Consider the following 15,558-nt stretch of genomic DNA (forward strand, 5'->3'; position numbering starts at 1 on the left):
TATTTCTGTTTGTCTTTTGATGGCTGATTTGTCTGAATGCCAAGCTTCCAGGAATTCCGTAGCATTTTTGGATTTAGCTTGGTCTAGGATGGTCACCGTGTCCCAATTGAAACTATGGTTGAGTGTCTCCATGTGTTGTGAGATATTTTTAATGTCACGGTGTTGACTATGCTGAATCAATTTGTGTTCTGGATGTATTTTAGTGAGGTTTAGCATTCTTCATTATACTTTTATGAGGGTAGTAGGAGCAACATTTTCTTACATTAATAATTTAGATATGCTTCATGGAATTTTATTTCTGCTCTAGATGCAGCACAAAGTCTCCCACTTCTTTTTATAGACTTCCTGAAACATTGTTGGGTCTCCAAGAGAACAACCCTTCCCAATTGCTTGAATGTAGAGTGTCTTTTAATATGCATCCAAATCTAAGTATTAATTTCAGAACTTTGTCGATGCAGCAAGACTTTGTATTGGATTGATATTGTAGGCATCTGCTTCTACTACTCTTAAGCAATTTTTAAAATTATTAGTTTATCTAAAAGAGAGGTAGTTAACCTGATGACTTCACATGTTTTGAGTGAAAATTCCCAGAAGTTATAAAGATAATTGAAGTCCAAGATATCACGAGGCAATTACCTCATCAGGGAACATGACATTTAAACAAATTTCACCCTGCATCTTGAGGAAAAGCAAAATAATCTTGGTATATTCCAAACTCTAAGAAGAAAGTAAGGAAACGAATGTGAGTATAATTTTTTCCTAAATATTTACTGCATATTTTTTCTAAAATATTTAAATATCTCATGTATATGCGTTTAAGCATTCAGTCTTCAATTTTTAATAATGGAATAATATCAAATCTGCTTTTCAACAGATAAATCCCAGCTATGATGTAACAAATATGCAAATATTTGACCCTCCTGTTGTAAATATTACTTCATCACCTTCTTTTCCTCCAGTATCACAGGTAAGTTTCAAGCTATACCAGTTACAATACTTCTTTGTCCAAAGCTATTAAAAATCCAGTATAGGTTAAGAGTTAGAGAGCTAACATGGTTATGCAGCATCTGTGCCTGACAATTTCCTTTTTTTAATTGAACTGAAATTATGTGAGAATCCTGAATTAAGTTTTATGAGTTACATAAATGAGTACCAAAAAGCACTTTCTTTTTGTTCAGAAGTTTTTCTACTGCCAATACTATGATACCGATTTTATTTCTCAGTAAGCTTCAGATGTAAAGGTATCTCATAGTCTACCAGACAACAATAAGGAATCTGAGAACCACAGGAGGAGGCAGACTGGGCCTTCCTACAGGCAAACAGAGACATTTCCACTCCAGTCACACAGAACTGTGCCTACACAGTAGCATTTCTTCTGCTACTGATAATGAAAACATGGTAGTTTTAATCACCGATATGTGTTAGTTTAATAGCACTTTAGTGGTTGTGGTAAAATTTAGCAGGAAGGGAGCAAAGGGCTCCAGGAACTGAAACAATGTGTTTCTTAGGATTTGAATGAATAAATTACAGTCACTCCTCATTTAGCAACTACTTCGGCTAGCAACCATTTGCAAATATAATGGTAAGAAAAAATAATAATTTTGCAGCCTGTGTGTGCATTTATGACCTTTGCAGCATCTCTCTCTCCCTCTAAATCATATGTTTGCTATTACTGTCTTAACAAGCAGGAACCACACTGAGACGAGGAATAGGTCTCTAGTGTTTTATTACTGCTACATTAGGCAGAAAATCCTAACAAACTGAAGAAAACCCATACAGATAAACCCCAAAAGTCAAGGCGGGTCTGTTCTGTGTCTCTTTGAATGACAGCTCAAATTCTTGCTACTACGCATGCGTTTTCCCCCCTGGATAGGGGCCCCCTCCTGCTCACCATCAGTGCTCATGACAATTACAGTTAGTATCCCCTATAACTTGCTCTTATTTTCACTTGCTTATTTACTTGTTTATGCTCATTTATACCCCGTACCAAGATGTTTTCAAAGAGAAAGAACCCCAGTTCAGCTGAAGGAAGTAGCAAGAAGCAAAGGAAAGCCATTGATCTTGGTTTGAAGATGAAGATCATCAAAGCGTATGATGCTGGGAAGAAGGTGAATGTTATAGCATGAGAAGAAGGCCTGGCACATTCCATCACCTCCACTATTTTCAAGGATAAGGAAAGGATCAGAGAGGTGATAAAAGGATTGCCAGGAATGAAAGCAGTTATAACAAGATAGTGAAAGGCCTCATCCATGAAAGGGAAAAACTCCTTATACTTTGGATCAAAGATCAGATACAAAGGAGGATGCTGATTGGCTCTCTTATCATTCAGGCTAAGGCACGTAGCATTTTCAAAACACTGAAGGAATGAACAGGTGAGGAACGGACGGAAACACTCCCTGCCAGTCATGGCTGGTTTATTGGTTTCAGCAAAGCTTTCACTACCACAGCACACACACAAGAGGTGAAGCTGCAAGTGCTGATGAAGAAGCTGCCAAACATTTTCTGGATGAACTTGATGATATCATAGCAGAAGGGAACTATTTGCCTGAGCAGTTATTCAGCTTGGACAAAACCAGGTTATATTAGAAAAAAATGCCAGAGTGGACCTACATACACAAAAAGGCCAAAGCTATGCCTGGATGTGAAGCATTTAAGGATAGAGTAACCTTGCTATTGGGCAGAAATGTTGCCAGATTCAAGTTGAAGCCATTTCTGATCCACAAATCAGATAACCCCCATGTGTTCAAAAACGTAAGCAAGCACACACTGTCCATTTATTACTGATCCAACTGGAAGGCTTGGATAACACATCCTCTTTGAGGATTGGTTCATGAATTTTCATACCCCAAGTAAAGGAATATTGCTTGCAAAAGAGAATTCCTTTTAAAATTCTTCTGCTCCGTAACAGCATACCTGGATGTCCTGCTCAGACTATGAGATGGCCAGGCAGAATTACTAATAAAATTATTTATTGAAATAACTATTTACAATAGCAAAAGTCCTTGTAATAGATTAGGCAATGCAAACCAATCAAGTCCACCCAGGCTGCAAAGGACACTCAGGCAATACTGCAGGTTCAGACTGTGGCAAGACCACAAGGCAGAACTTGGTTAATTCTCTGATTGAGGCTGCAAGACTTGAAGGAGCTAGAATGCATGGCAAAGTGGAGGCTTGACACACAAATCTGCAAACGGGCACGCAGGTTGGACCAGGCTGGAACACAGAGGCTAGACAAGGCTGGACTGGAGCATCTAGGCAAGGCTTGGATCTTTAGGTAAGACTGGACTTGGCTGAAGCGTCAAGGCAAGGCTTGGATCTGGAGACAAGGCTGGACTGGGCTGGAACGTTTTGGCAAGGCTTGGCTCTGTAGGCAAGGCTGGACTTGACTGGAGCATCTAGGCAAGGCTCAGATCTGGAGACAAGGCTGGACTGGTCTGGAGCGTCTAGGCAAGGCTCAGCTCTGGAGGCAAGGCTTGTCTGGGCTGGAGCATCTAGGCGAGACTTGGATCTGGAGATGAGGCTGGACTGGAGTGTCTAGGCAAGGCACTGATCCGTTGATGAGGTGGACTGGACTGGAGCATCTAGGCAAGGCTCAAATCTGGAGACAAGGCTAGGCTGGACTAGAACATCAGGCAAGGCTCGGATCTGGAGACAAGGCTGGACTGGATTGGAGCATCTCAATGAGGCTTGGGGCTGGAGGCAAGACTGAATTGTGCCTGAGCTACGAGGCAAGGCTTGGAACTGCAGGTGAGGCTGTGGTCAGCAGGAACGGCAAGGAGAGACTCAAGTGGCTGGTGCAGGAAGCAGGTCCACAACGTTAGAAGGTGCTGGCTCTGGTTCCACACTGGCTACAGGCAGGGCTTCCAACTGGTGCAGGGACTCTTCCACAGGTGCTTTGAGCTCGAAGGATTGGTTGTCTCTGGCAGCTTGCTCTTGGCATGCCTGCCTTTTAAAATGATCCTTTTCCGTGCCTTTTCTCACATGCAACCAATTGGGCTGCCTTTTGATTCGCGCACTTCTGTGCTCGTCTTTCTCGAGTGCTGATTGGAGGAGATAATTCTCCCTCTGAAATTTGACCAATCAGTGTCTCTGATTTCTCCTGCTCTGCTGAGTCACTTCTGGGTTTTATTTCTCCAAGTCCTTCCTGATAAGTTTCATTTCCCCCTTCTGACTCCGGATAAGCTTCGTTTTCGGAGTCAGAAGCAGGCTCAAACCTCACACTGGACATCTCAACAATCTCCACCCAGATGTAGTTTATCTACCAAAAAACACTGCCCCTCTCCTACAGCCTATGGAACAGGGAGCTTTTTCAACATTCAAGGCATACTATTTATGTACAATGTTTGCCAAAGTTGTAGCTGCGATGGAGGATGATAGGGTAACATTGCACCACTTTTGGAAAGGCTACATTATCCTCCATTGTAACAAAAACATTGCAGCAGCATGGCAGGATGTCCATGTGAAATGCTTGCAAGGGTTTTGGAAAAAACATTTAAAACATTTTGCTGTTCTTGTAAATAATATTGAAGGATTTGACCAAAACGAAAATTTGGATGAAATAAATAAAATTTTTTGACACTCATGAAATCTCTTGACTTAGAGAATGATGCTGAAGATGTGAACAATATTGATAGCCTACACTGAGGGAGAGATTTCAAACAAAAATTTAATCCAAGTGAAAAAAGAATTGGAAGCACTAAGAGAAGAGGAAGAAGAGCTCAAAAAGTTCAGTGTGAAAAGATTGGCTGCTGTTTTCTCAGATGTTAACAAAATTTTATCAGAATTAAAAAATATGGATCCAAGTGTAGGATTCCAAGTTTTGGAAAGGTACATCAGGAAATATGTGAAATCTTAAAATATTATCATGAAGTATATGAAGAAAAACATAAAAAAAACGTGCAAACCTTCCTCAACTCCACTGCCCTCCCCATCACCCTGCCCACTCACAGGAATAGAAGTCCCAGATTACCCTCAGCCGTCAATCAGCTATGCCAGCATATCCAATGTTTCAGAAAACAGAAAAACGGACATCTTTCAAAGGATTTATATCTGATTAATTTGATGTTTACAGGTACTGTAAATGTAAAATCTGATTTTGTACTCTTTTTTTAAAAAAAAAAGTATAATGCAATATTAATATGCCTCATTTTGTACTTCCATAATAAACTAATTTTTCATACATTGTGTTTCTGTTTAGGCTACTTGTAAACAAAATATGCATACAGTATTAAGCCAAAGCTTTAAAAATGCTCATAAGTTTTAAATTGTCAAAATGACATCCAAAGATTTGAAAGGTAATACATTCTTACAGTATATTTTTATGGCAAAAATATGTTACAATTAAAGAGATATTTGAAGTAGAATGTATAAAGTGTTGTTAAAAATGTCCACTTCATGAAGGATAAAAGAGATTGAGTATGGAAAGCTGAAGTAAAGTCATAAGTAAAGTCATAGACCTATGTATATGCTCATTTGATTTAGATGTTAATGAGAAGTAGACCTGAGCATTACTGGCATATTAATGCAACTTGGCTCCAAAACTCTTCTGTGATCTGTCATGTGACCTGACAGTCCAAACTGAGTTAAATGAATGGAGAAAATGAAGCTGAGGGATATCTTTCTCCCTCACTCACTCACTCTCTAACTTCTGAATCAAATACTTTGAATTAGGAGATATGATAAGACAGAAATTTGAATTTCCCAGGAAAAAGGGATAATGAATGTTTATCAAAATTGCAAGCCTTTCATGTCCAAGGAAGGGCATAGTAAGTATACTGACCAAGGCTGGTATTAGGTACTCCTGATCGTAGAGACTCACTTGGGCCTCCAATGACAATGATAGGTCTAGGAGTACCCTCCAACTATATACTTGTTCTTCTAAGGGAATGCTCATTAGAACTAGCAAACTCCTCACTTCTTGTATCGGAGAAGTACATCTCAGTTTATTGGCCCTCATTCATTACTGTGTCTAGAAACAAGTTCAGAATATGCACAGTCTGTTCTGATTCAATGTTATATAGAAACATAATTGAATATAATTAGAATATTGGTGATACATAGCCCCAGAACTACTGAAAACCACTCCCAGAAGATTCATATAGATGTTAAATAGCAGTCACAGTGCTTGCCCTCCAGAACATCATACTACCACCCTCCGAGATTAGATTGGCCCCAACCCTGCCAGCCTTTCATAAAGTACTGAAGAACTGGATATGCTCCAGGGCATGGGGATGGGGAGGTTAGATGGCCTATGAGATGATACATTATTGCATTGTTCAGTTGGTTTGTTTTTGGTGACCACTGTAGAGTTTGTTTGTTTGTTTGTTTGTTTTGTGAGATGGGCAGCTATATAAATCAAATAAAATTGTGACACCCTACAGAATAGCTGCAGAGGTGAAGAAGTATACTGTAATCCATGGCTACTCTCTGAAATGCTCCCAGCAAGCAGAAATTTATCATCCAGCTCCCAATTCATGGTTTTAAATTCATTCACTCACTCACTCACTCACTCACTCACTCACTCACTCACTCATTCATTCAGTTTATATGTCACTAAACCCTTGTCAGTCTAAGATGGCTTACAAGAAAAAGTCCATGAGCTGGGAAAATAGAAATCAAAACGAGCTATTAGTGGTGATTCTGCTTTCATGAACTATTATGGAAAACTGTTTTACTTTACTGGTTAAGACTGAAACTTCATCCCTCCATAGCAACTAAGGAATACTTTCTTAACAAAATGTGTCACTTTGAACAGGCAAATAATAGTTCAGCATGAGTCATAGATTTTGTTAACACTTAATTTTTTTAATAATTCTAACACCATGCAACATAGATCTAAAAAATATGTTCTGATCTACTTTTGAACTAATACAGTAATACAGAAGTTTGCTACACTATTCTGAGTATTTTTGTTCCACTGTAGCTTGAGCTGATGCTATTCTTACGAACTATGACCTGTGTCTATCATCATTTCCTTCTTTTCCATTTTTATCTCTCCCCCCCTCATCCCAATACATCTAGTAATCTAAGGTCTAGCTATTATTGTCACAGCTGATTCTGAGGCATGTGTAAAATTCTTCAGAGCCATAAGTACACACATCTCCTGACAAATGATTCCGTCTTCTTCCTGTAGAAAAACAACTCTCTGAGAGCTAAACCCCAAGGAACGCAGATATACCAGCAAGCCTTTCACACAGGAAATAATTATTTTAGCACTCTCAGAAAGGGGTTCTGTCACTTGGACTGTCTGATCGTAATGAGTTTCCTGCTGACCTACACGATGATTTAGTACTGCTCTAAATGCCTTTGCCAGTTCATAAGTATTACAGCAGCTAATGAAGCAGGCTATCAGCAGTTCTGTAAATCTGTAACTGCCTGGTTTTAAACTTGAATGTGGCAGATGTCTATTTGACTGGTTGTTTGTTTGGTTTTTATTCTGTCAAACATGTTTGGGTAGCGCATTAGGAATCCTTTATACTTGTGGAAGAAATTGCTGCAAACCACACAGCCATTTACAAGTTACATTCTTTTTTATGTGTGAGTTATTGTAATACTTGTTTTTACTATAAAGTCTGTATCTCAGAGGATTAACCTTAGGAGACAGTATGTTAAGTGCACTATTCTGGCACACTTACTGTTGAAATGGATGGAGGTTAGTCAGGGAAGCCATATTGATGGATTATAATCTGAATTGGGAATGTTATCCTTGATTTATTAAAAATCTTTAAGAGTCATTGCAGAATGAGTATTTGCAGAATGCAGCAATGTGGGTAATTATGAACATACTGTAGCAACACCACTACTTCACAAGCTGCTCTGATGTCAGCCTTGCAAGGTAGTCCAGACACAAAGCACACCCAGATGAACTAATTCGACTTTACTGGAAGGTTACATTAACAGAATGTTGCAAGTCTAAAAGTATGTTTCTCCCCCGCTGTCTTTACAACCCAAGAAACTAGGGAGGGTCCCTTCTGAGACACTTGCCACGCCTGTACTCCTGTGCGGGCTAAGATGCTTCTTATCCAACTGTTCCCCTGGCTGTGGCTCTTTCCCTGTCTCCCAAGGTTATTTCCACATACCATTAGAACTGGTTTCCAATAGGCTTCTGGGTACAATTCAAGGTGCTGGTTATTAACTGTTCATGGTGCAGGGCCCAGTAATTTGTGGGAGCACTTATCTTCAAGCATGTCATCCCATGATATCTGACAGAGAGGTCTCCTCCATGAAACATTGCCATATAATGGGATACAAGAGGCATACCTTCTCTGTTGTGGTGCTTGCCCTTTGGAATAGCATACCCATTGCCTCCACCCCTGAGATTCAGATGGCCCTAATCCTGCTGGCCTTCCATAAGGCTTTAAAAACTTGATTTTCCCTTGAGCACTGGGTTAGGGCATTGAATGAGCCTGTCTAGAAAATGTATATAAGATTTTGAATATGTTGTGTGTTTAGCCTCTATTTGTACTGTTTTGTATTGTGGTGTTATAGTTCATATATGTTTATTGTTTATCTTATTTTTAATTTTATTTTAGATGCTCAGAATTGCATTTTGCAAGCTGGGCAGCCATACAAATTGTTTCAATAAATAAATCCATTTCAGGTGTTGGTGTAGATTAATGCCTGTGTAGGACTAGAGCGAGCACACCTTCTAAGAAGGAGGTGCATTTTATATAATTCCTCTTTAGACATCTTACTGGTGTTCAGATTTGCCCTTCTTAATCAGTGTTATGGCTTGTCTATAATAGTTTACTTAGATAAAAATACGAAGCAGTTTGAGCCTTATAAATTTATAAATGTTAAATATTATTCCAAATAAGAATTAAAGCTAAATGTTATAGATTATGAAGTCACACAGACCAGGAGCACATCTGTGCTTGGAATCAATTACGTCATTCTCCAGATTAAATAATTTCACATTAATTTGTTTCAAGTTTTAATTCCAGCTGATACTTAAGATTCTGTAACTTGGGATGATTATTGGTCTTGCTTACTTTTAATTGGTCTGATTTGGAAAGGATTGTAAATTTTGGCTCCAGTTATATGTGGGAACACTTATTGCTCTAATATCAAAATTTAAATAAACTACCATAACTTGTAAGTACACCTGAATTTAGGCTACAAGTAAACGTAGACTTACTATTTCTACCTATTGGGTTTATGCTGGCCACATGACCCAGAAGTGTCTACGGACAACGCCGGCTCTAAGGCTTAGAAACAGAAATGAGCACCGCCCCCTAGAGTCGGACACGACTGGACTTGACGTCAAGGGAAACCTTTACCTTTACCTTTTACTTTCAGGAAAGTAAGTGAATTCACAATTCAACTAGTTTTCCTTTCATTTTGACAGAGAAGAACATTGCACTTTAATCCTTTTGCCCTCTTCCCCCAGCAGTAATTCATCATATACCTAAGATATTTGGTAATATTTTTTAACATCTGGCAGGTTTATGACCTATAAGTTATGGAATATGTTTTGATTTGTTATGAGTAGTATATTCTTTATCTCAATTTGAATATAACTACCATAATGCTATCCACCCATTCTTGAGCCGTGAAACTAAAAGAGGTTACGATGGTGTTGATGAGATTTTGAAGCTTATTTTGGGTAAAATATTTTTGCTAGCGCATCAATCCAATATGGATATTAGACAACCCTGTGTCCTCGTGAAGATGCTTTACTGTAAGACCTATCTGAGATGTTTCTTGTATGTACAATACAGTCTGGAAAAAATGGTACAAATTTAAACAAACCATTTTTACTTTGCTTGTAAAAGTGGGAATATTTCAGTGGGGTCTTTCTATTTTTAACTGCTTGTATTCACACATTAGATACAACTCTTTATTTCTTTACTTCTCTTTAGAACTAGTATTGTTATTTTTAGCCCCTGTGCTTTCCACAAGAATATTAGTAGTTTATAAAAGTGCCTATATGTCTTCCTTCCTTCTTTCCTGCCTGCTTGCCTGCCTTCCTGCAGCATTTATATTTAGAATCGACTTCCAGATAGGGAATTTCTCACCTTGAAACTCTAGAGCCTTTGACAATTTTAGACTCTGAAAGTGTGCTGTTTCCCCCCCACCCCCACCTTTAATCAGGCCTGTTTTACTGATAGGTGAAAATAAAACCATATTCAGTTGACATGGTCATATAAAAAATAATTGCACTCTGTGAAAAGGTAATGGAAAGTATCTGCTCAATATAAATAGCAGAGCCCATAATATTTCCAAAGGTAAAAATAAAATTTCCTTCAAGTTAAACAGGTTTTGAGTGTGTCAAAGAGGTAGTTACTATTTGATGCCATCATTTTACTAAATTCAAATTTTAAATTTATAAAACTAGCTTACAAAGCAGAGCTGCAAAATCTGCAATTGAGAAATTAGGTTTATTTCTACTCCTGTGTCCCACTGCTCAAGGACATGTTATGTTCTGAGAATTTTAAGTTATTTTTCTTCTGAAATGACCTAAAGACCTCTGAAAGTCAGACAGCTTTAAGTAAAATTCATAACAAAATGAGCTATGCAAATATTAATTTCATTATTAAGGTCAATGGTAATCTTGTTTGTTTTGCTGCTTGAGATTGGGGCTTTCTACATTGCCACAGATTTACAGCCTACAGCTAGGACTTAAACTGCAACAGTTTATCCATTGACTACTACTATTGAAGTAGTTAAGCTCTCTTTCCCAGCAGCATCCCATAGACTATCTCTTCCCTGACTTTTATTAAAAACCTGAAGTGTGTTAGTGCCAGCTTGTGTATTATTGTGTGTAAAAAGGAAAGCAAGTTGCAAAAATTGTTCATATTCACCCTTTTCCAAAGAAATACAAATGTGTATTGCTTTTCTTCCATACTAGTATAGTACTGACAAAGACTGCACCTTGTCCAACTATATGATCAGGCTGTTCATCTAGATTTACAAATATAAAGTTATCAAATTGTAGGGGAGCATTTTCTTCTCAATTCTACTGTACAGAAGAATTATCAATAATATTTATGATTTCTGTATTTATTGATTCTAAATATGTTGATTCAGTGGATAGGAACTTTTAACTGAAACATTTGTTGTATGTAATTCAGGAATACATATAGTATTAGAGCTCATTCTAGAACAGCACTGTTCAAAATTTAAATGCCACTTCAAGGACTCTGCAATTAAGGGTGCAATTTTCCAAGTATTGCTATGGATTTTGATTAGGCTTCTGAGTGAATAAACAATTTACATAACAAATGCTTCTTTCCATTGCCTTCTGTAGAATCAGTCAGTTATATAACTTTTAGAGACAGGAATCTGTTCCTCATTCTTTGTAAAGTGCCTTTGGTGTAGATGGCTGTGGTAGCTCTTGATGTTTTAGGTATGTTAAGAGGAATAAAGTAACCAGATCAAGAAATTGCAACATAATGAATTCAAAATGGGTTAAACAAACCATTCAGCACATATATATGAAGGATTGTGACCATAGTTCTTCTTGCTAAACTCCAATATTATTGCTAACTTAGTAAGAGGTGTATTTTATCTTGATATTTACAAGGTAATTACAATCCTGAATGCATAAGGGCTACTAACCATCCTGTTTTTAAGTGCATGCTTTCTCAATACAAAACCTATCTACAAAGCCTTGTTTATCATGAGATAATTCTGTTATTCCACAGGAGAATATCAAAGATATATTATTATGGAAAAGGTGTCCAAAGATTAAAGACAGTTTTATAATTTGAACTGTATAATGCAGTACAAACTTTAAAAATGCTGTAATTATTAGTTTATTTTCAAATAAATTTATAAATGTATTATTATTCTGATTTGTAACTTTTAAAACTGACAGAGCAATGAGAGTGCTTTTCTCTTCGGACTGTATTTAACATCATTAAGTGTCCAGAAAATATATGTAGAGGACCAATCACCTGATTTATCAGTTGGGTCTTCTTGTTTTATATGCAGGAGGGATGTTCTAGATTGCATCATTTCTTTCTCTATAAAATTGGGCTGCAGGGATGCTTCACCATTCTTATTCTATAAGTGGGAAGGCTTGCTCTCATGGAATGCCAATTATTTTATGCATAGCTTTGCATGTATTTCTGTAAACCCAGCTCACTAACATTCAACAAACGTGGCCTTTGTTAACTGACAACAATGTACTTTAAATAGTTCTCTTTAAATAGTAAACCAGATGATAGCAATGATTTCCTGTTAGGGTTTCTTTCTTTTTTTTTTTAAGATTTCATCATTTAACTTACAGAGAATATATTTTATGCCTTTAATTTTCCTCTGTATATCTCAAAAGACAGAAGTGGTAGTACTTCAGACATTGCACCTACACCTTCCATCATCCATGAATACTATTAAGCCATCACTGAGGTACAAAAATCTTGGACATGCCCAGTGGAGTTTTTAAACTTTACTATTAATTTTTTTAAAATAGCAGATGCTCCAGACATACCACTCAGGGCTGTGTTGTAATTGTCTGAATAGACTTTTCAGATTCAAAAGTTGCTTGGGGAAAGTGTGGGGAAGATACTGCTTAACTTCCTTTTGAAGCATTGCTCACCATTGGCAATGCTTTTTTGTTGTTTATTCGTTTAGTCGCTACCGACTCTTCGTGATTTCATGGACCAGCCCACGCCAGAGCTTCCTGTCAGTCAACACCCCAAGCTCCCCCAGGGACGAGTCCGTCCCCTCTAGAATATCATCCATCCAGCTTGCCCTTGGTCAGCCCCTCTTCCTTTTGCCTTCCACTCTCCCTAGCATCAGCATCTTCAGGGTGTCCTGTCTTCTCATTATGTGGCCAAAGTATTTCAGTTTTGCCTTGAATATCATTCCCTCCAGTGAGCAGTCTGGCTTTATTTCCTGGAGGATGGACTGGTTTGATCTTCTTGCAGTCCGAGGCACTCTCAGAATTTTCCTCCAACACCACAGTTCAAAAGCATTGATCTTCCTTCTCTCAGCCTTCCTTATGGTCCAGTTCTCGCAGCCATCTGTTACTACAGGGAACACCATTGCTTTAACTATGCAGACCTTTGTTGTCAGTGTGAAGTCTCTGCTCTTAACTATTTTATCGAGATTTGTCATTGCTCTTCTCCCAAGGATTAAGTGTCTTCTGATTTCCTGACTGCAGTCAGCATCTGCAGTAATCTTCGCACCTAGAAATACAAAGTCTTTCACTGCTTCTACATTTTCTTCCTCTATTTGCCAGTTATCGATCAAGCTGGTTGCCATAATCTTGGTTTTTTTGAGGTTTAGCTGCAAGCCAGCTTTTGCACTTTCTTCTTTCACCTTCATCATAAGGCTCCTCAGTTCCTCTTTGCTTTCAGCCATCAAAGTGGTATCATCTGCATATCTGAGATTGTTAATGTTTCTTCCAGTGATTTTAACTCCAGCCTTGGGTTCCTCAAGCCCAGCATGTCGCATGATGTGTTCTGCGTACAAGTTGAATAGGTAGGGTGAGAGTATACAGCCCTGCCGTACTCCTTTCCCAATCTTAAACCAGTCCGTTGTTCCGTGGTCTGTTCTTACTGTTGCTACTTGGTCGTTATACAGATTCTTCAGGAGGCAGACAAGATGACTTGGTATCCCCATACCACTAAGAACTTGCCACAATTTGTTATGGTCCACACAGTCAAAGGCTTTAGAATAGTCAATAAAACAGAAATAGATGTTTTTCTGAAACTCCCTGGCTTTTTCCATTATCCAGCGGATATTGGCAATTTGGTCCCTAGTTCCTCTGCCTTTTCTAAACCCAGCTTGTACATCTGGCAATTCTCGCTCCATGAATTGCTGAAGTCTACCTTGCAGGATCTTGAGCATTACCTTACTGGCATGTGAAATGAGTGCCACTGTTCGATAGTTTGAACATTCTTTAGTGTTTCCCTTTTTTGGTATGGGGATATAGTTGATTTTTTCCAATCTGATGGCCATTCTTGTGTTTTCCAAATTTGCTGGAATATAGCATGCATTACCTTGACAGCATCATCTTGCAAGATTTTGAACAGTTCAGCTGGGATGCCGTCATCTCCTGCTGCCTTGTTATTAGCAATGCTTCTTAAGGCCCATTCAACCTCACTCTTCAGGATGTCTGGCTCTAGCTCACTGACCACACCATCAAAGCTATCCCCGATATTGTTATCCTTCCTATACAGGTCTTCTGTATATTCTTGCCACCTTTTCTTGATCTCTTCTTCTTCTGTTAGGTCCTTGCCATCTTTGTTTTTGATCATACCCATTTTTGCCCGGAATTTACCTCTGATGTTTCTAATTTTCTGGAAGAGGTCTCTTCTCCTTCCTATTCTATTGTCTTCTTCCACTTCCGCGCATTGCTTGTTTAAAAATAATTCCTTATCTCTTCTGGCTAACTTCTGGAATTTTGCATTTAATTGGGCATGTCTCCCCCTATCACTGTTGCCTTTTGCTTTCCTTCTTTCCTGGACTACTTCTAGTGTCTCAGCAGACAGCCATTTTGCCTTCTTGGTTTTGTCTTTCTTTAGGATGTATTTTGTTGCCGCCTCCTGAACAATGTTGCGAACTTCTGTCCATAGTTCTTCCGGGACCCTATCTACTAAGTCCAGTCCCTTAAATCTATTCTTCACCTCCACTGCATATTCCTTAGGAATATTAGTGAGCTCATATCTAGCTGATCTGTGGGTCTTCCCTAATCTCTTTAGTCTGATCTAAATTGTGCAATAAGTTTGTGATCTGAACTACAGTCAGCTCCAGGTCTTGTTGTTACTGACTGTATAGATGTCTGCCACCTTTGGCTGCAAAGGATGTAGTCAATCTGATTTCGGTGTTGTCCATCTGGTGAAGTCCATGTACAAAGCCGTCTCTTAGGTTGTTGGAAGAGAGTGCTTGTTATGCAGGGTGAGCTGTCTTGGCAAAATTCTATCAGCCTATGTCCTGCTTCGTTTTGTTCTCCCAGGTCATGCTTACCTGTAATTCCTGGTGTCAATTGACTGCCCACCTTAGCATTCCAGTCTCCTGTGATGAAAATAACATCTCTTTTAGGCGTGTTGTCCAGTAGGTGGTGCAGATCCTCATAGAACTGCTCTACTTCAGCTTCTTCAGCATCTGTGGTTGGGGCATATATTTGGATCACTGTGATGTTAGATGGCTTGCCCTGAATTCAAATTGAGATCATTCTATTGTTTTCTGGATTGTATCCAAGCACTGCTTTAGCCTTTTTACTATTAATTATGAAGGCTACTCCATTTCTTCTGTGGTCCTCCTGTCCAGAGTAGTAGATCTGGTGGTCATTTGATGTGAAGTGGCCCATTCCAGTCCATTTCAGTTCACTGACACCCAAAATGTCTATCTTTAATCTTGACATCTCACCAATAACCACATCCAATTTGCCCTGGCTCATAGATCTTACATTCCAGGTTCCAATGGTGTGTTGATCCTTAGAACATCGGATTTGCCGTTCACCACCAGCACCGTCGGCCCCTAGCCATCCTTTCGGCTTTGAGCTAGTTGTGTCATCACGTCTGGGGCTAGTTGAACTCATCCTCTGTTCCTCCCCAGTAGCATTTTGACCATCTTCTGACCTGGGGGTCTCATCTTCCGATGGTATAC

General features: G+C 38.8%; 1 protein-coding gene across 5 annotated transcripts in view; it reads left to right on the forward strand.

Annotated features, from left to right (window-relative positions):
• The window catches only part of POC1B (POC1 centriolar protein B), a 42,800-nt gene that overhangs the window by 18,062 nt on the left and 9,180 nt on the right, over positions 1-15,558 (forward strand). For all 5 annotated transcript variants that reach the window (XM_063308944.1, XM_063308946.1, XM_063308945.1 and 2 more), the window contains exon 10: positions 875-967. In XM_063308944.1, the coding sequence (XP_063165014.1) occupies positions 875-967 (93 nt within the window). The remainder of the gene's footprint in view (positions 1-874; positions 968-15,558) is intronic.

This window comes from Candoia aspera, chromosome 7, assembly GCF_035149785.1.
Source record: "Candoia aspera isolate rCanAsp1 chromosome 7, rCanAsp1.hap2, whole genome shotgun sequence".
NCBI classification, from domain to species: Eukaryota; Metazoa; Chordata; class Lepidosauria; order Squamata; family Boidae; genus Candoia; species Candoia aspera.